Source organism: Phocoena sinus, chromosome 15, assembly GCF_008692025.1.
Source record: "Phocoena sinus isolate mPhoSin1 chromosome 15, mPhoSin1.pri, whole genome shotgun sequence".
Lineage (NCBI taxonomy): Eukaryota > Metazoa > Chordata > Mammalia > Artiodactyla > Phocoenidae > Phocoena > Phocoena sinus.
The window spans coordinates 61,919,704-61,936,519 of record NC_045777.1 but is presented as its reverse complement, the minus strand read 5'-3'; the positions used below and the strand labels follow the sequence as shown (position 1 = coordinate 61,936,519).

Sequence of the window (16,816 nt, the reverse complement as noted above, 5' to 3'; positions counted from 1 at the left end):
AGTTCATTTTTTTGCATATAGGTGTCCTTTGTTCTGGCACCATTTTTTGAGAATACTGTCCTTTCTCTGTTCAATTACTGTACCTTGACTCCTTTGTCAAAAACTAGTTGGCCATTTTTGTATGTGGTCTATTTCTAGATTCTGTTGTATTCCATTGATCTATATGTCTTTCCTTAGACCAGTTCCACATTGTCTTGACTTATAGTAAAGCTTTTCTTTTTTTTTTTTTGGTACGTGGGCCTCTCACTGTTGTGGCCTCTCCCGTTGCGGAGCACAGGCTCCGAGTGTGCAGGCTCAGCGGCCATGGCTCACGGGCCCAGCCGCTCCGCGGCCTGTGGGATCTTCCTGGACCAGGGCACGAACCTGTGTCCCCTGCATCGGCAGGCGGACTCTCAACCACTGCGCCACCAGGGAAGCCCTATACTAAAGCTTTATAGTGAGTCTTGAAATCATATAGTAGATCCTTCAACTATTTTCTTCTTTTTAAAAAGTGCTTATTATTTTTTTTAAATTTATTTATTTTTGGCTGCGTTGGGTCTTTGTTGCTGCGCGTGGGCTTTCTCTAGCTGTGAAGAGAGGGGGCTACTCTTTGTTGTGGTGTGCAGGCTTCTCATTGCAGTGGCTTCTCTTGTTGCAAAGCACAGGCTCTAGGTGCATGAGCTTCAGTAGTTGTGGCACACAGGCTCAGTAGTTGTGGCTCGTGGGCTCAGTAGTTGTGGTGCATGGGCTTAGTTGCTCCACGGCATGTGGGGTCCTCCCGGACCAGGGCTCGAACCCATGTCCCCTGCATTGGCAGGTGGATTCTTAACCACTGTGCCACCAGGGAAGCCAAAACAATGCTTATTCTAATTCCTTCACATTTCCACAAAAAGTTTAGAGTCAGTCTGTTGATTTGTACAAAAAGCTTGCTGGGACTTTGATGGGGATTGTGTTGAATCTATAATATCATTTTGGGGAGAATTAACTCTATTGAGTCTTCCCACCTATGAACATGGTGTATCTTTTCACTTATTTAGGTTTTCTTTGATTTCTCATATCAGAGTATTATATTTTCCATTATGCAAATTTTACATATTGCTTTATTGAAGTTGCCCCTAAGTATTTTACTTTTTGATGCTATTGTAAGTCATATATTTTTAAAGTTCAATTTCCATTCGTTCATTGCTAATAGAAAGAAATGCAGTTGATTTATCTATTTTGACCTTGTATCCTTGGATCTTACTAAATTCACTTATTAGTTCTAATAACTTTTTGTAGACTGTTTGGTATTTTCTGTTTAGACAATCATATCTGTAAAAAAAGGCAATCGTATTTATCTCTGTCCATTGGACCTTATGAATTTCATTTCTTTCTCTTGCCTTATTGCACTGGCAAGGGCCTCTAGTACAGTGTTGAATAAAAGTGGCAAGAGCCAACATCGGTGTCTTGTTCCTGATCTTAGGGCAAAAGCATTCAGCATTAAGTATGACACTAGCTGTAACGACTCAGTTCTTTTAGAAATTGATTTTCTGATTTGCAGCTTGGGGGAGATAAGCCTGACTGCTGGTGCTCTGGGTACTGATTGGTGGAAGGAAGCTGGAGACCTCACTTCTCAGTATGTGGAGGATGCTACTTCCCCATTTAGAAAGTTCTTAAGTGCTTGATCCCACTCTCCACTGCTGGACTTGGTGCCTCTCTGAGGGGATCAGTTTCTCCAGAGATAAAACCTCCTGTCCAGCTCCTATTGGCCTCAGGGGAATGCTAGTCCCCTGGCTTCACAGGGATGGGGGTGAGGATCCTAGGACAGCCTTTCCCCCTGTTGGCGTAGCACAGTCCTTATCATCTTATCATCTGCTTCTTCCAGGGATCTGGTGCCTGTTATTTGCTGAGACTTTGCAGGGCTCTATCGGGTGCATCAGCTTTTTATACAGCACTTAGATTTCTGTTCCCCCTGTATTGCAACACTCTTTGGCACTCTTCCCCTTACTTGTCCTCTCCAGAGAGTGTGTCTCCAAGGTGAGCTGACATCCCGTCCTCTCCTGCTGCCTCTCCTGTTCTCTGTGCCTTTGTAAGGATATTTCTGTCTCCCTACAGATAAATACCTGCGTTCAATTGGTCGTGTTTAACTTCCTGGAAATTTTTAAAAAGCAGTTTATTTTCTAAAGTATTTGGGCTTTTGGTGTGGGGAGGAGTCGTTTTGGTTTGATTATATTACTGGCATGATTAGTAAATCCTTTCATTGGAGCCAAAAGTAAATTTTAGTTGCAAAATTAAATTTCATCATAGCCTCTGAAAATTTCAGATGTTCTGAATTCAGCTCCAATTAGTTGTATGTTGAGTGTAGGTTCTTAAATTTAGGAATTTGTATTAATGTCTTTCATGTTTGTTATTGATTAATCTTTTCTGTGTTGAATTAAAGTGAGTTAGCAATAAGGGATTGTTTAACCAGGTTCAAACCACATTCTTATAAAAAGTTTTTCTGATTGAATGCCATGGTTTCTTTGTAACCCAGAACCAAGTTTTCTCTCCTTTAGGCTAAGTTATAAATAAACTGAGTAGTCACATATACAACACATTTGTATATTCTCTCCACCCCCCACCATTCATTCCACAAGAGACGTTCTTTATTCCTGGGTACTATCATACAGACATGCCGTACTTAATGTTGATTTTGCTTTTCAAACTCAACTTCTTTATTAGAAATAAGAATCACAGTTGATCAGCCATCTCTAAGGAATTGCCTTCTGAATTGGGCCTAGGCTATCTGACATCCTCCCCTCATCCATCCAGACCGTGCCCAAAAACACAGGAACAGTCATGCTCGTGGAATTTGAATTCAACATGAGAGTTTGTGAAAACAATAAAAATGCATTTCCTAGCTCCCACTTACCCAGATTTTTCCAGTTCATTTTGCCCTGGGAAGATGGGGTGGGGAGCAAGGCTGTGAAGCATTTCAAAGACCACTTGGCTTGGAGGACACCCTCAGATCTACCAGACCAGCCACACAACCTGGGGGAAGTCACTCATTCTGAGGATGAGGTTTCTTGCCTGTAAAATGGGAGTGAAAACACATGTTCAGCTTCAAATGATTATAGACAAGTATCGAATGAGAGAATTTTGTAAACTGGGCGGCCCTTTAAAATGAAAGGTGGTTATTATTTTATCCAGCAGCACGAACTTCCCAGCCAACTAAAGGACTTATTCTGTCTTTAAGACTTACTTGAAAGTTACGGGACTAAAAACCGTGTGGTTCTGGCGTAAGGGAAGACAAATAGATGATGACACAGAATAGAGAGTCCAGTTTGTGGTCAGTTGATTTCCAATAGGGTTGCCATTCACCAGTTCCTCCCCGGCATCTCTGGGGACATTTATGTGTTATTCCAAATCATGAGAAATATCAGTTGAGAAATTAAGATAAAGGGGCAAAATCTGTGGAAATTAAACTTTAACCATCAGCATAGGCATTAGTTCAAAGGAATTCTCTGACATAAAGTTGAAAGCAAGCATGGAATCACTGTCAAAGGTTACGGTCAGCATTTCTGAAATCAGGACAGGAGCAGGTAGGAGAGAAAGGGCCACAATCAAATCAGTCATTCTTGCTTGTCACTGTTGCCATGTTGTTAAGTGTGTGTTTGTGGCCTTGTCTGCTACTAACAGTGAATCATTCTTGTAAATAAGAATATATTAACGAGATTACATACAGCAGTACACTTTATAAAAATCCTGCGAATCTTGTTCCAAGAAGTAAGTTTTGGAAGCAGTCCTTAAATTGGCAGTTTTGAAACATGTACTGTTAACCTTGCTAGGATATCCGAATGTTACGTTGTCTTAATAGAATCCAATAGTGTTTCAGTGTTTGAATATTTGCTGTAGGCTACAGTTCTTGGTAAATACTTTTATAGACGAAATTCAGAGACAAAATGTAAATGTCACTGTGGAATACTCCAGTGTAAAATCATTCGATCTAAAATCTGAATTAGGACAAGCGGTATCAGTTTTAACAGCAAAACGAAAATCAAGGCAAGCAGGCAAAATATTTTCATCCCTAAAAAAGGAAATGAGGGACTTCGTTGGTGGTCCAGTGGCTAGGGCTCCGCACCCCCAATGCAGGGAGCCTGGGTTCGATCCCTGGTCAGGGAGGTGGATCCCACATGCTGCAACTAAGGATCCCGCATGCCGCAACTGAAGATCCCGCATGCCACAACTAAAAAAAAATTTTTAAATAAAAAAGGAAATGAGCTAATATAAAGCAATATGTAGTTTAACACCCAACTTGTATTTGCTTTGGAAACACTCAGAACAGTTTGATCAACATCAGCATAACATGAGAGAATCTTTTCTCTATCTGGAATATTGTCTTGTGACAAATGTTAATGCTTGTGTGTTTTAAAATCTCATTTAAGAATAACTTTTAAATAATAAACGTCTGTGACATCTTTCAATTTTTAACTGATATTTATTGACCATCCATTGAGTGTTAATGTTTTATTCTTTTAATGTTTTCTGTTATCAAATGTCTGTATCAGGTAGAGATTATTTTTACATGTTTTTGAAATATATAATTTTGTCATAGTATATTGGTTCATAATAATAGTAACCCAGGGACTTCTGTGGTGGTGCAGTGGTTAAGAATCTGCCTGCCAATACAGGGGATAGGGGTTTGAGCCCTGGTCCGGGAAGATCCCACATGCCACATAGCAACTAAGCCCTTGTGCCACAACTACTGAGCCTGCGCACTAGAGCCCACAAGCCATAACTACTGAAGCCCGCATGCCTAGAGCCTGTGCTCCTCAATAGGAGAAGACACCGTAATGAGAAGCCTGCACACTGCAACGAAGAGTAGCCCCCGCTCGCCACAGCTAGAGAAAGACCACACCCAGCAAAAAAAAAAAAAAAAAAGTAACCCATACATTTATTATTATATCTTACTTTACCGAGCTAACCCCTAAAATTTTATTTATTTATTTATTTTTGGCTGCGTTGGGTCTTCGTTGCTGCGTGTGGGTTTTCTCTAGTTGCGGCGAGCGGGGGCTACTCTTCAGTGCGGTGCACAGGTTTCTCACTGCGGTGGCTTCTCGTTGCGGAGCACAGGCAGCAAAGTCCGATGGGAAATATAGGGTGTATGGGGGCAGATAAGCCCACTGCTGGGACAGTGGACTAGGTGGAAGAGTGCATGTCATGGAATTAATTAAGGTGAACAGATACTGTCTTTGCAACTTGACTGCCCTGTGGAAGATAAAGCTAGAAAAGCCGACGGGGACCCAGATGACAGAGGGTCCTGGTTGCTGTGCCAAGCAGTTAAAATTCAGGTTGGCGGTAGAGAGCCGTGGAAGTCTTGCAGCTGGGAGTATCTGATCAAATCTCTGCTTTGGAAGAAGTTTGCTAACATTGGGAGGAATGGGTTTGAAGGGCAAGGGAGGCTGGGAAGAGTAGGACAGGGGGGACTAGCCAATTAGGATCCTGTTTTAAGAGTCAAGGTGCAAGATAGGAAGAGCGCCCGGCAGCAGCGTGAGGAAAGAGCTGGAATGGTGGCTGAGAGTAAAAGGAGCAGGACTGGAGGGCGTTTGGAGGTGTGGCCCATGGGAGGTGCTCATCATGTGGGTAGAATATTGGTTAAATGAGGGGATGAGCTGACGGGCTCAGGCACGGAAGAATGAAGAGGAACAGGTGCCGACTCCGAGGGATCCTTTCCAGCCTGGCTGTCTGGAAAGGGACTCTGTTGTATCAGATGAGACATTCTGTTAATGGGTCAAGGCAGCTTCTTCCACGTATCTCTAGGCTGGCGATATACTTATTAGTCATGTGTAAGCACACACAGAGTTCAGTCCTAGATTGTGCCACAGCAAGCAGGCATCAGAAAATATTCCTTGAGGGAATTCCCTGGTGGCCCAGTGGTTAGCACTCCGCGCTTCCACTGCAGGGAGCATGGGTTCAATCTCTGCTCGGGGAACTAAGATGCCGCGTGCCGCGCAGTGCCGCCAAAAAAATTAAATTAGAAAAAAAGAAGATAATCCTCAATGAAATTTACTTTTCCTTATTTGTTTAAACATCATGCTTCCTCCAGTTTGTTTTGTTTTGTTTTGCTTTTAACTTGGAAATAATTTCAAACTCTATAAAAGTCACAAATATTACAAAGAACACCCATATATTCTTTATCCGGCTACCTTGATTGTTAACATTTTGCTGTTTTTTGCTCTGTGTGCACACGCTCTCTCTTCCACCCTTCCCCTTCCTCTCTCTGTATATAAACACTCTGTGTTGCCTTCTCTCCCTTTTTCTCTCCATACTGCAGCCCCCAACACACTTGTTTTTTTCTGAACCATCTGAGAGGAAGTTAGATACATCATGGTCCTTAATAGTTTCTTGTATAACTGTAGTATAGTTATCAACCTCGGTAATTTAACATTGATATAATACTGTAATCTACTGTGTATATCCCAGTTTTATTATTTGATCCAACATTACCTTTATGGCTTTTCCCTCTAGTATAAGATCCAGTCTGTCATAATGTGTTGCAGCTAGTTTTCAATGTCTCTTTGGTCTTTTTTATGACAACAACATTTTTGAAGGACACCAGCCCCTCACCCCACTTTTTTTCAGTAAGGTGTTTTTCCTTTGGGTTTGTCTGATGTTTCTTCATGATTATGTTCAGGTTATACAATTCTGAGTAGAATGTGCAAAAGTGATGCTATGTCCTTCTCAGGATATCAGTCTCAGGAGAGACACTTTAAGACCATGCAAATAGCCTACTCTTCATCAAAATATCTCCCCTGATTTAGCACCTCTTGATGATTTTTGCGTCAGTCATTCTTCACGTGATGGTTGCCAAAGGATGATTTGCCAACTCCATCTCTCTCTCCACTTTACCATTTCCTAGTCAGCATTCAACCAGGACTAAGAGCTCTCCCTCCTCTCTCTGTCTCTCTGTATTATGTACTGGTATAGATCCATGGATTCCTGTTTTTTTCAATGGTTTAGAATTTATTATTGCCCCCTAATTATTTTGGTGCTCAAATATTTGGCCAGTGGGAGCCCTTTCCACCTGGTTCCTACATCCCTGTGACATGCCCCGTCATTTCTTGAGCAGTTTCCTACTTTCTGGTATTGCAAGATGTTCCGGACTCATTTTGTGCCTCTTTTACCCCAGCCGAGCTCATCTTGTGCAACTTTTACCCCAGCCTTGTAATCAAGCACTTCTTCGAGGAGCCCTGTGTTTTTTCAGTGGGATATGGTTTAGACATTAAAATCTGGACACTAGATGTGCTTATGGCCATTAGGTTTTTTGTTTTTTGTTTTTGTTTTTTAGGTCCTTTCAGTGGGCAGAGCTGGGAAATAGGGGCATGGATATACATAGATACTTCCCATACATATATGTGTACACATAAACGTGCACACATACACACATACTTATTTTAGAAATCCCAAGCCCGGACCTATATCTCCAGTTCCATTACATCCCCACAGCGTTCTCCCTTGCCTTCCCCCATATCTGTCTTCCGACTACATGAATACATTTACTAATTTGCTGAGCATTATCATGTATCCAAATATTTTCAGAATTGCTTCACTCATTCAACTACAGAAGCAAACCTACTAAATAGTTCAGGATTTTTTTTTTGGTATTCCCCCCGACATTTCACCCAAGACTGGAATAAATTGCCCTTTTGCACTTTGCTTTTTTCACTGGAAATAATTTCATATCTGTTCTTTGAGATCTTCATTCTTTCTTGTAACTGCTTAGTTACATTGACTGTACATATAGCATAGTTTATTCAACCAATTTCCTATGCTTAGACATTTAGGAACTTGGCAATAATATATCATAACAACAAGTAAAGCTGCAGTGAGTAATCTTGCACATAAGTATTTTTGCATTGTTGGAGGTGCATCTTCTGAATTCCTAGAAGTGGGATTGCTGGCTCAAAGAGTAAATGGATATAAAATTTTGTTAAATAGTGCCACATTCCCTTCTGTAAGAGTGAGTTGTACCATTTTTCATTGTCACCAGCAATGTATGAGTGCCTATTTCCCCACTCTCAACAACAGAATATTTCATCAATCTTTTGGATATTTTTGCCAATCTAGTGGGTGAGAAATGATATTTCAGTGTCATTTTATTTTGCATCATGAATGGAGTTGAACATCTTTTATGTTTAAGGGGTGTGTGTGTGTGTGTGTGTGTGTGTGTGTGTGTGTGTGTGGTGAGCTATTTATTCATAGCTTTGCCCATTTTCCTGTAGGATTTTGGGGGTTTTTTCTTCAATTTTGAGTGTTACTTGTGTATTAGGGACATTAGCCCTTTATCTGTGATATATGTTACAAATATTTTCTCCTGGTTTGTCATTTGTCTTTTGACTTTGCTCATGTTATTGATAGCCATGCAAAGGATTTTTATGTGATCAAATTTATAAATCTTCTTATAAATTTGGATTGTGAGTTATAGTAAAGCCTTTTTCGACACCCAGGTTTTAGAGGAATTCATCCATGTTTTCCTTCAGTATTTGTATAGTTTCATTTTTCACATTTAGATATCTAATCCATTTTGGCGTTTTTTTCTTTTTTATGGGTGAAGAATGGGCCTAACTTATCTTTTTCCTGTTGTCCCACCACCATTCTTTTGGAAGTTCATCTCTGCCCCGGTAATTTGAGATACCACCTTTATCATCCGCTAGATTCCTATGTGCAGTTGGGGCTATTTCAGGACTTTGTATTTCTTGAAGTACTTTGAATGCTGGTGGTTCCAGCTGAGTTTTCATTAAACATTTACATCTCAGAGGCTGCTAGGTTCCAGGGTTTACAGCACAGAGGAATATTTAGGCCTCTTACCCTTTCACAATGGATAGGTGTGTCCTTACTATTTTCTTACTTAACACTTGCTGAATTTTCCAAATTTTCTGAAACCAGCTGAAAATTGTTTTAGTCTTTAAGAAAATTTTAAAGGTATTATCAGTTTTTAAACAGTGAACTTTAGCATGAATTTCTAATAACTCTCCCCCCAAAATACTACCTTTGGTATTCTCCTTTTCTTCATATCCCCTCAATAAAAGATGTTTCCAAAAGCTGCATATAACACAGGTGAAGAGATGACAGTGGGAGGCTGGCCAGCCAGGCTTAACAGGCCATCTGCTCTGAGCTCTCTCTTTTCTGCTTCCTATGGCTTCTGAGCACCACCACCTTCTTCACATGAGTGAGGAAGTGTAAGGAACAGGGAAGAGTAACACTGCAGAACTTGAATCATCGGGTAGCCTGAGTTTTTTGTTTTTGTTCTTGTTTTTTAATTTGGCTGCGCCGGGTCTTAGTTGCGGCAGGCAGGCGCCTTAGCTGTGGCATGTGAACCCTTAGTTGTGGCATGCGTGTGGGATGTAGTTCCCTGACCAGGGATCGAACCCTGCCACCAGCGTTGGGAGCTCAGAGTCTTAACTACTGGACCACCAGGGAAGTCCCCCAAGTTTTTGATATGTAACATTTTAAAGCGTTCACTTCAGGACTTGGCTGGTGGCACAGTGGTTAAGAATCCGCCTGCCATTGCAGGGGACACGTGTTTGAGCCCCTGGTCCAGGAAGATCCCAAATGCCATGGAGCAACTAAGCCCGTGCACCACAGCTACTGAGCCTGCACTCTAGAGCCCGCAATCCATAACTACTGAGCCCACGTGCCACAACTACTGAGCCCATGTGCCACAACTACTGAAGCCTGGATGCCTAGAGCCCATGCTCCACACGAAGCCACCGCAATGAGAAGCCTGCGCACTGCAATGAAGAGTAGCCCCCGCTTGCCGCAACTAGAGAAAAAGCCCACTCACAGCAACCAAGACCCAATGCAGCCAAAAATAAAGTAAATAAATAAATATATTTAAAAATAAAATAAAGCGTTCACTTCCTAGGGAGGGCTGACACAGGAGCTTGCTCATGTTTTCTCTCTCTCTCCCTCTCCGCACCCCACTCTGTGCCTGAATGGCCTCCCTTAGGGGGAATGACTAGATTCTTTATGCTTTTCATAACGTGGGGGCTATAAAAAAAAAAACCTGTTTATAAGACTCATTTAGAGGAGACAGGACTCACACTGGCCCTGTGGTCTCTGTTATTATCAGGTTCTGATTCAGGGAACATATTTTCTTAAGGAAAATCAGGACATGTAATCTGATCTAATTCAACATGTCAAATCCTATAAAGCTTTTAAAATGAAGCCAGGTTTAATTATAATCTTGACAAGTCACCTTTTTGGAATGGAAGAGAATTATATGAAGGTGGGGTATACCTTTTAAGTGTATTCAAATGCATGAGCGGTGTGACAGCCGGCAGACTCAAGAATTCTCCTGCTCTACTGTGTATCCATCAGGCAGCATGCAAGTAACAATGCTATCTTGTGATTTAATGTAATCCAGACTGTTATTTTGTTATGGTCGCTCTACTATTCTACTCTTCTGTTAGGGTAACTCTATCAAAATAAAGACCAGGAATTTTCTTTAAAATTTTTTTCTTTTAAACACTATGAACAGCTTAGATTTGTGTATATCTGTGCACAAGCCTGGTGTAGAAGTTTCTTCTGAATAAGCTTGTTGTGGGTAAACTTTCAGACTTCAGTTCACAGTAAGGTCTTTAACTTGCACCTCCAGGCAGCAGCTACCCATGTTGTTTGATTGCTAGTTAAGTGTTAATAGAATTAAGAGTGTTAAAATATTTTTATAGGTTTAGTCTTACACTTACTCTCAACACCTTTCATGTTGTTCCACTTGCATTTCAGTCTTACAGCCACCAGCACAGTAGGAAAGAGAAATCTGAGTCCCAGTCAAGCAGAAGGTGTCCTGGAGGCCAGAGTATCAGGGGAGATTTCTGACACTGAGCTTGAGCAGACAGATCCCTGTGCAGAATCCCTCTCAGAGGGAAGGAAAAAGGCCAAGAAATTAAAAAGGATGAAGAAGGACCTTTCTCCAACAGGTGTGTATTGAATCTCACTAAGGTTCTAGAGCTGTGTCTTCTTTAATGTTCTAGAAACTCTTATTTTGGGGGAGAGATTATAGCAGGGCTTCAGTCGATAACAAAGCCCACGTAGCCTAAAACGGGACCAGATGTTTTTCAGATCATTTTAATTTAATTTGAGGAATCTCAGAAAAGCCCTGGCTCTTGATAGAGTGAGGCTTGGTGGGGGCCTCCTTGTTAAAGATGGTTAAGTCTGTTTTGGTAACCTTCTCTCTGTCCTCCACGGTTTAGAGGTTTTGCTGATGTATGTAAAGTCACCTCAGTATTTTAAATGTACATGTGAATTTGCACAGAGGCCTACTCCTACATGTGTTACTTTCAGTAGCAGAGTTTTCACTGTTCCCAGCAAAACCCCAGGCCACCTGAATTTCTCTCGTAAGCAGAATTATGTAAGGAGTAAAAGAAACAGGAAATGAACACATGTTGTATGCCTACTATGTGCTAGACACTGGAACCTTCTCTTTCCTGATTGAATTTCATTCTCACAACAGCCCTGACATAGGGACTCATCCTTGTTTTAGTGATGTAGAAGTCTGGACTCAGAGAGGCGAAGAAATATGCAGGTCCAGGTAGCTAGTAAGAGCAGAATGAGAAGGTGAGCCAAGTCCCGTATCCTTTCTGTCCCCCAGACATGCTGTGGAGGCCCCATGAGCTAACCCAGCCCTTGGTGCACAGACCCTCTGCAGGACCTGAGTACCAGGCAAGGAAGGGGCTTGCTGGGAAGCCAGCATCTGTGAAAGGCCCTGCTCAGGAGATCGGGCCAGAACCTGGTCAGCTAGCAGACATGGTGACAGAAATTACAGCCACTGCTGACCAGGTGTTTGCTGATGACCCTGCACTGCACTTCATGCTTTTATTTTTTTTATCTTTATTTTTTCTGTTTTTTTTTAAACGAATTTATTTTTTATACAGCAGGTTCTTATTAGTTATCTATTTTATACATATTAGTGTATATATTTCAATCCCAATCTCCCAATTCATCACACCCTGCTTTCCCCCCTTGGTGTCCATACAGTTGTTCTCTACATCTGTGTCTCTATTTATGCCTTGCAAACTGGTTCGTCTGTACCATTTTTCTAGATTACACAAATGTGCGTTAATATATGATATTTGTTTTTCTCTTTCTGACTTACTTCACTCTGTATGACAGTCTCTAGGTCCATCCATGTCTCTACAAATGACCCAATTTTGTTCCTTTTTATGGTGGAGTAATATTCCATTGTATTTATGTACCACATCTTTTTTATCCATTCATCTGTCGATGGGCATTTAGGTTGCTTCCATGACTTGGCTACTGTAAATAGTGCTGCAGTGAACACTGGGGCGCATGTGTCTTTTTGAATTATGGTTTTCTCAGGGTATATGTCCAGTAGTGGGATTGCTGTGTCATATGGTAATTCTATTTTTAGTTTTTTAAGGAACCTCTCCTTAGTGGCTGTGTCTATTTACATTCCCACCAACAGTGCAAGAGGGTTCCCTTTTCTCCACACCCTCTCCAGCTTTTGTTGTTTGTAGATTTTCTGATGATGCCCATTCTAACCGGCGTGAGGTGATACCTCATTGTAGTTTTGATTTGCATTTCTCTAAAAATTAGTGATGTTGAGCAGCTTTTCATGTGCCTCTTGGCCATCTGTATGTCTTCTTTAGAGAAGTGTCTATTTAGGTCTTCTGCCCACTTTTTGATCGGGCTGTTTGTTTTTTAAATATTGAGCTGCATGAGCTGTTTATATATTTTGGAGATTAATCCTTTGTCCGTGGATTCGTTTGCAAATATTTTCTCCCATTCTGAGGGTTGTCTTTTCGTCTTGTTTGTAGTTTCCTTTGCTGTGCAGAAGCTTTTAAGTTCCATTAGAACCCATTTGTTTATTTTTGTTTATTTCCATTACTCTAGGAGGTGGGTCAAAGGAGATCTTGCTGTGATTTATGTCAAAGTATGTTCTTCCCATGTTTTCCTCTAAGAGTTTTATATTGTCCAGTCTTACATTTAGGTTTTTTTGTTTTTTTTTTTTTTTTTTGAAGTATGCGGGCCTCTCACTGCTGTGGCCTCTCCCGTTGCAGAGCACAGGCTCCGGACGCGCAGGCTCAGCGGCCATGGCTCACGGGCCCAGCCGCTCTGCGGCATGTGGGATCCTCCTGGACTGGGGCACGAACCCATGTCCCCTGCATTGGCAGGCGGACTCTCAACCACTGCGCCACCAGGGAAGCCCCTACATTTAGGTTTTTAATCCATTTTGAGTTTATTTTTGTGTATGGTGTTAGGGAGTGTCCTAATTTCATTCTTTTACATGTCGTTCAGTTTCCCCAGCACCACTTATTGAAGAGACTGTCTTTTCTCCATTGTATATCCTTGCCTGCTTTGTATAGATTAGTTGACCACAGGTGCATGGGTTTATCTCTGGACTTTCTATCCTGTTCCATTGATCTATATTTCTGTTTTTGTGCCAGTACCATATTGTCTTGATTACTGTAGCTTTGTAGTATAGTCTGAAGTCAGGGAGTCTGATTCCTCCAGCTCCGTTTTTTTTCCCTCAAGACTGCTTTGGCTATTCAGGGTCTTTTGTGTCTCCATTACAAATTTTAAGATTTTTTTGTTCTAGTTCTGTAAAAATGCCATTGGTAATTTGATAGGGATCGCATTGAATCTGTAGATTGCTTTGGGTAGTATAGTCATGTTCACAGTATTGATTTTTCCAAGAACATGGTATATCTCTCCATCTGTTTGTGTCATCTTTGATTTCTTTCATCAGTGTCTTATAGTTTTCTGAGTATGGGTCTTTTACCTCCTTAGGTAGGTTTATTCCTAGGTATTTTATTCTTTTTGTTGCAATGGTAAGTGGGAGTGTTTCCTTAATTTCTCTTTCTGATCTTTTGTTGTTAGTGTATAGGTTAGTGTATAGTGCATAGATTTCTGTGCATTAATTTTGTATCCTGCAACTTTACCAGATTCATTGATTAGCTCTAGTAGTTTTCTGGTAGTATTTTTAGGATTATCTATATATATAGTATCATGTCATCTGCAAAGAGTGACAGTTTTATTTCATCTTTTACAATTTGTATTCCTTTTATTTCTTTTTCTTCTCTGATTGCCATGGCTAGGACTTCCAAAACTATGTTGAATAGTAGTGGCGAGAGTGGACATCCTTGTCTTGTTTCTGATCTTAGAGGAAATGCTTTCAGTTTTTCACCATTGAGAATGATGTTTGCTGTAGGTTTGTCATATATGGCCTTTATTGTGTTCAGGTAGGTTCCCTCTATCCCCACTTTCTGGAGAGTTTTTTTTGTCATAAATGGGTGTTGAATTTTGTCAAAAGCTTTTTCTGCCTCTATTGAGATGATCATATGGTTTTTATTCTTCAGTTTGTTAATATGGTGTATCACATTGATTGATTTGCGTATATTGAAGAATCCTTGCATCCCTGGGATAAATCCCACTTGATCATGGTGTATGATCCTTTTAATGTATTGTTGGATTCTGTTTGCTAGTATTTTGTTGAGGATTTTTGCATCTATATTCATCAATGATATTGGTCTGTAATTTTCTTTTTTTGTAGTATCTTTGTCTGGTTTTGGTATCAGGGTGATGGTGGCCTCATACAATGAGTTTGGGAGTGTCCCTTCCTCTGCAATTTTTGGAAGAGTTTGAGAAGGATGGGTGTTAGCTCTTCTCTAAATGTTTGATAGAATTCACCTGTGAAGCCACCTGGTCCTGGACTTTTGTTTGTTGGAAGATTTTTAATCACAGTTTCAATTTCATTACTTGTGATTGGTCTGTTCGTATTTTCTATTTCTTCCTTGTTCACTCTTGGAAGGTTATACCTTCCTAAGAATTTGTCCATTTCTTCCAGGTTGTCCATTTTGTTAGCATAGGGCTGCTTGTAGTAGTCTCTTACAATGCTTTGTATTTCTGTGGTGTCTGTTGTAACTTCTCCTTTTTCATTTCTAATTTTATTGATTTGAGTTCTCTATCTCTTTTTCTTGATGAGTCTGGCTAAAGGTTTATGAATTTTGTTTATCTTCTCAAAGAACCAGGTTTTAGTTTTATTGATCTTTGCAATTGTTTTCTTTGTTTCTATTTCATTTATTTCTGCTCTGATCTTTACAATTTCTTTCCTTCTGCTAACTTTGGGTTTTGTTTGTTCTTCTTTCTCTAGTTCCTTTAGGTGGTTAGATTGTTTATTTGAGATTTTTCTTGTTTCTTGAGGTAGGATTGTATTGCTATAAACTTCCCTCTTAAAACTGCTTTTGCTGCATCCCATAGGTTTTGGATCATCATGTTTTCATTGTCATTTGTCTCTAGGTATTTTTTGATTTCTCTTTGATTTCTTCAGTGATATCTTGGTTATTTAGTAATGTATTGTTTATTGTTTAGCTTCCATGTGTTTATGTTTTTTATGGTTTTTTCCCTGTAATTTATTTCTAATCTCATAGCGTTTTGGTTGGAAAAGATGCTTGATGTGATTTCAGTTTTCTTAAATTTACGAAGGCTTGATTTGTGACCCAAGATGTGATCTATCCTGGAGAATGTTCCGTGTGCACTTGAGAAGAAAGTGTAATCACTGTTTTCAGATGGAATGTCCTGTAAATATCAATTAAATCTATCTGGTCTGTTGTGTCATTTAAAGCTTGTGTTTCCTTATTAATTTTCTGTGTGGATGATCTATCCATTGGTGTAAGTCACGTGTTAAAGTCCCCCACTATTACTGTGTTACTGTCGATTTCCTCTTTTCTAGCTGTTAGCAGTTGTCTTATGTATTGAGGTGCTCCTATGTTGGGTGCATATACATTTATAATTGTTATATCTTCTTCTTGGATTGATCCCTTGATCATTATGTAGTGTCCTTCCTTGTCTCTTGTAACATTCTTTATTTTAAAGTCTGTTTTATCTGATGTGAGTATTGCTACTCCAGCTTTCTTTTGTTTTCCATTTGCATGGAGTATCTTTTTCTGTTCCCTCACTTTCAGTCTGTATGTGTCCCTAGGTCTGAAGTGGGTCTCTTGTAGACAACGTATATATGAGTCTTGTTTTTGTATCCATTCAGTGAGCCTGTGTCTTTTCGTTGGAGCATTTAATCCATTCCCATTTAAGGTAATTATCAATATGTATGTTCCTATTACCATTTTCTTAATTGTTTTGGGTTTGTTTTTGTAGGTCCTTTTCTTCTCCTGTGTTTCCCACTTAGAGAAGTTCCTTTAGCATTTGATGTAAAGCTGGTTTGGTGGTGCTGAATTCTCTTAGCTTTTGCTTGTCTGTAAAGCAGTTGATTTCTCCGTTGAATCTGAATGAGATCCTTGCCAGGTAAAGTAATCTTGGTTGTAGGTTCTTCCCTTTCATCACTTTAAATATATCATGCCACTCCCTTCTGGCTTGTAGTTTCTGCTGAGAAATCAGCTGTTAACCTTATGGGAGTTCCCTTGCATGTTATTTTTCCCTTGTTGCTTTTAATAATTTTTCTTTGTCTTTAATTTTTGTCAGTTTGATTACTATGTGTCTCGGCATGTTTCTCCTTAGGTTTATCCTGCCTGGGACTCTTTGTGCTTCCTGGACTTGGGCGGCTCTTTCCTTTTCCATGTTAGGGAAGTTTTCCACTATAATCTCTTCAAATATTTTTTTTGAGTCCTTTCTTTCTCTCTTCTCTTTCTGAGACCCCTATAATGCAAATGTTGGTGTGTTTAATGTTGTCCCAGAGGTCTCTTCATAGGCTGTCTTCATTTCTTTTCATCCTTTTTTCTTTACTCTGTTCCATGGCATTGAATTCCACCTTTCTGTCTTCCAGGTCACTTATCCGTTCTTCTGCCTATTATTCTGCTGTTGATTCCTTCTAGTGTATTTTTCATTTCAGTTATTGTATCGTTCATCT

General features: G+C 40.2%; 1 protein-coding gene across 2 annotated transcripts in view; it reads left to right on the top strand.

The window, feature by feature from the left end:
• The window catches only part of PARN (poly(A)-specific ribonuclease), a 170,222-nt gene that overhangs the window by 134,806 nt on the left and 18,600 nt on the right, over positions 1–16,816 (top strand). The window contains exon 23 of one of the 2 annotated variants that reach the window (XM_032606603.1): positions 10,723–10,916. The exons of the other annotated variant lie outside the window; for it this stretch is intronic. Coding sequence (XP_032462494.1) covers positions 10,723–10,916 — 194 coding nt within the window. The remainder of the gene's footprint in view (positions 1–10,722; positions 10,917–16,816) is intronic. 2 annotated transcript variants of the gene reach the window in all.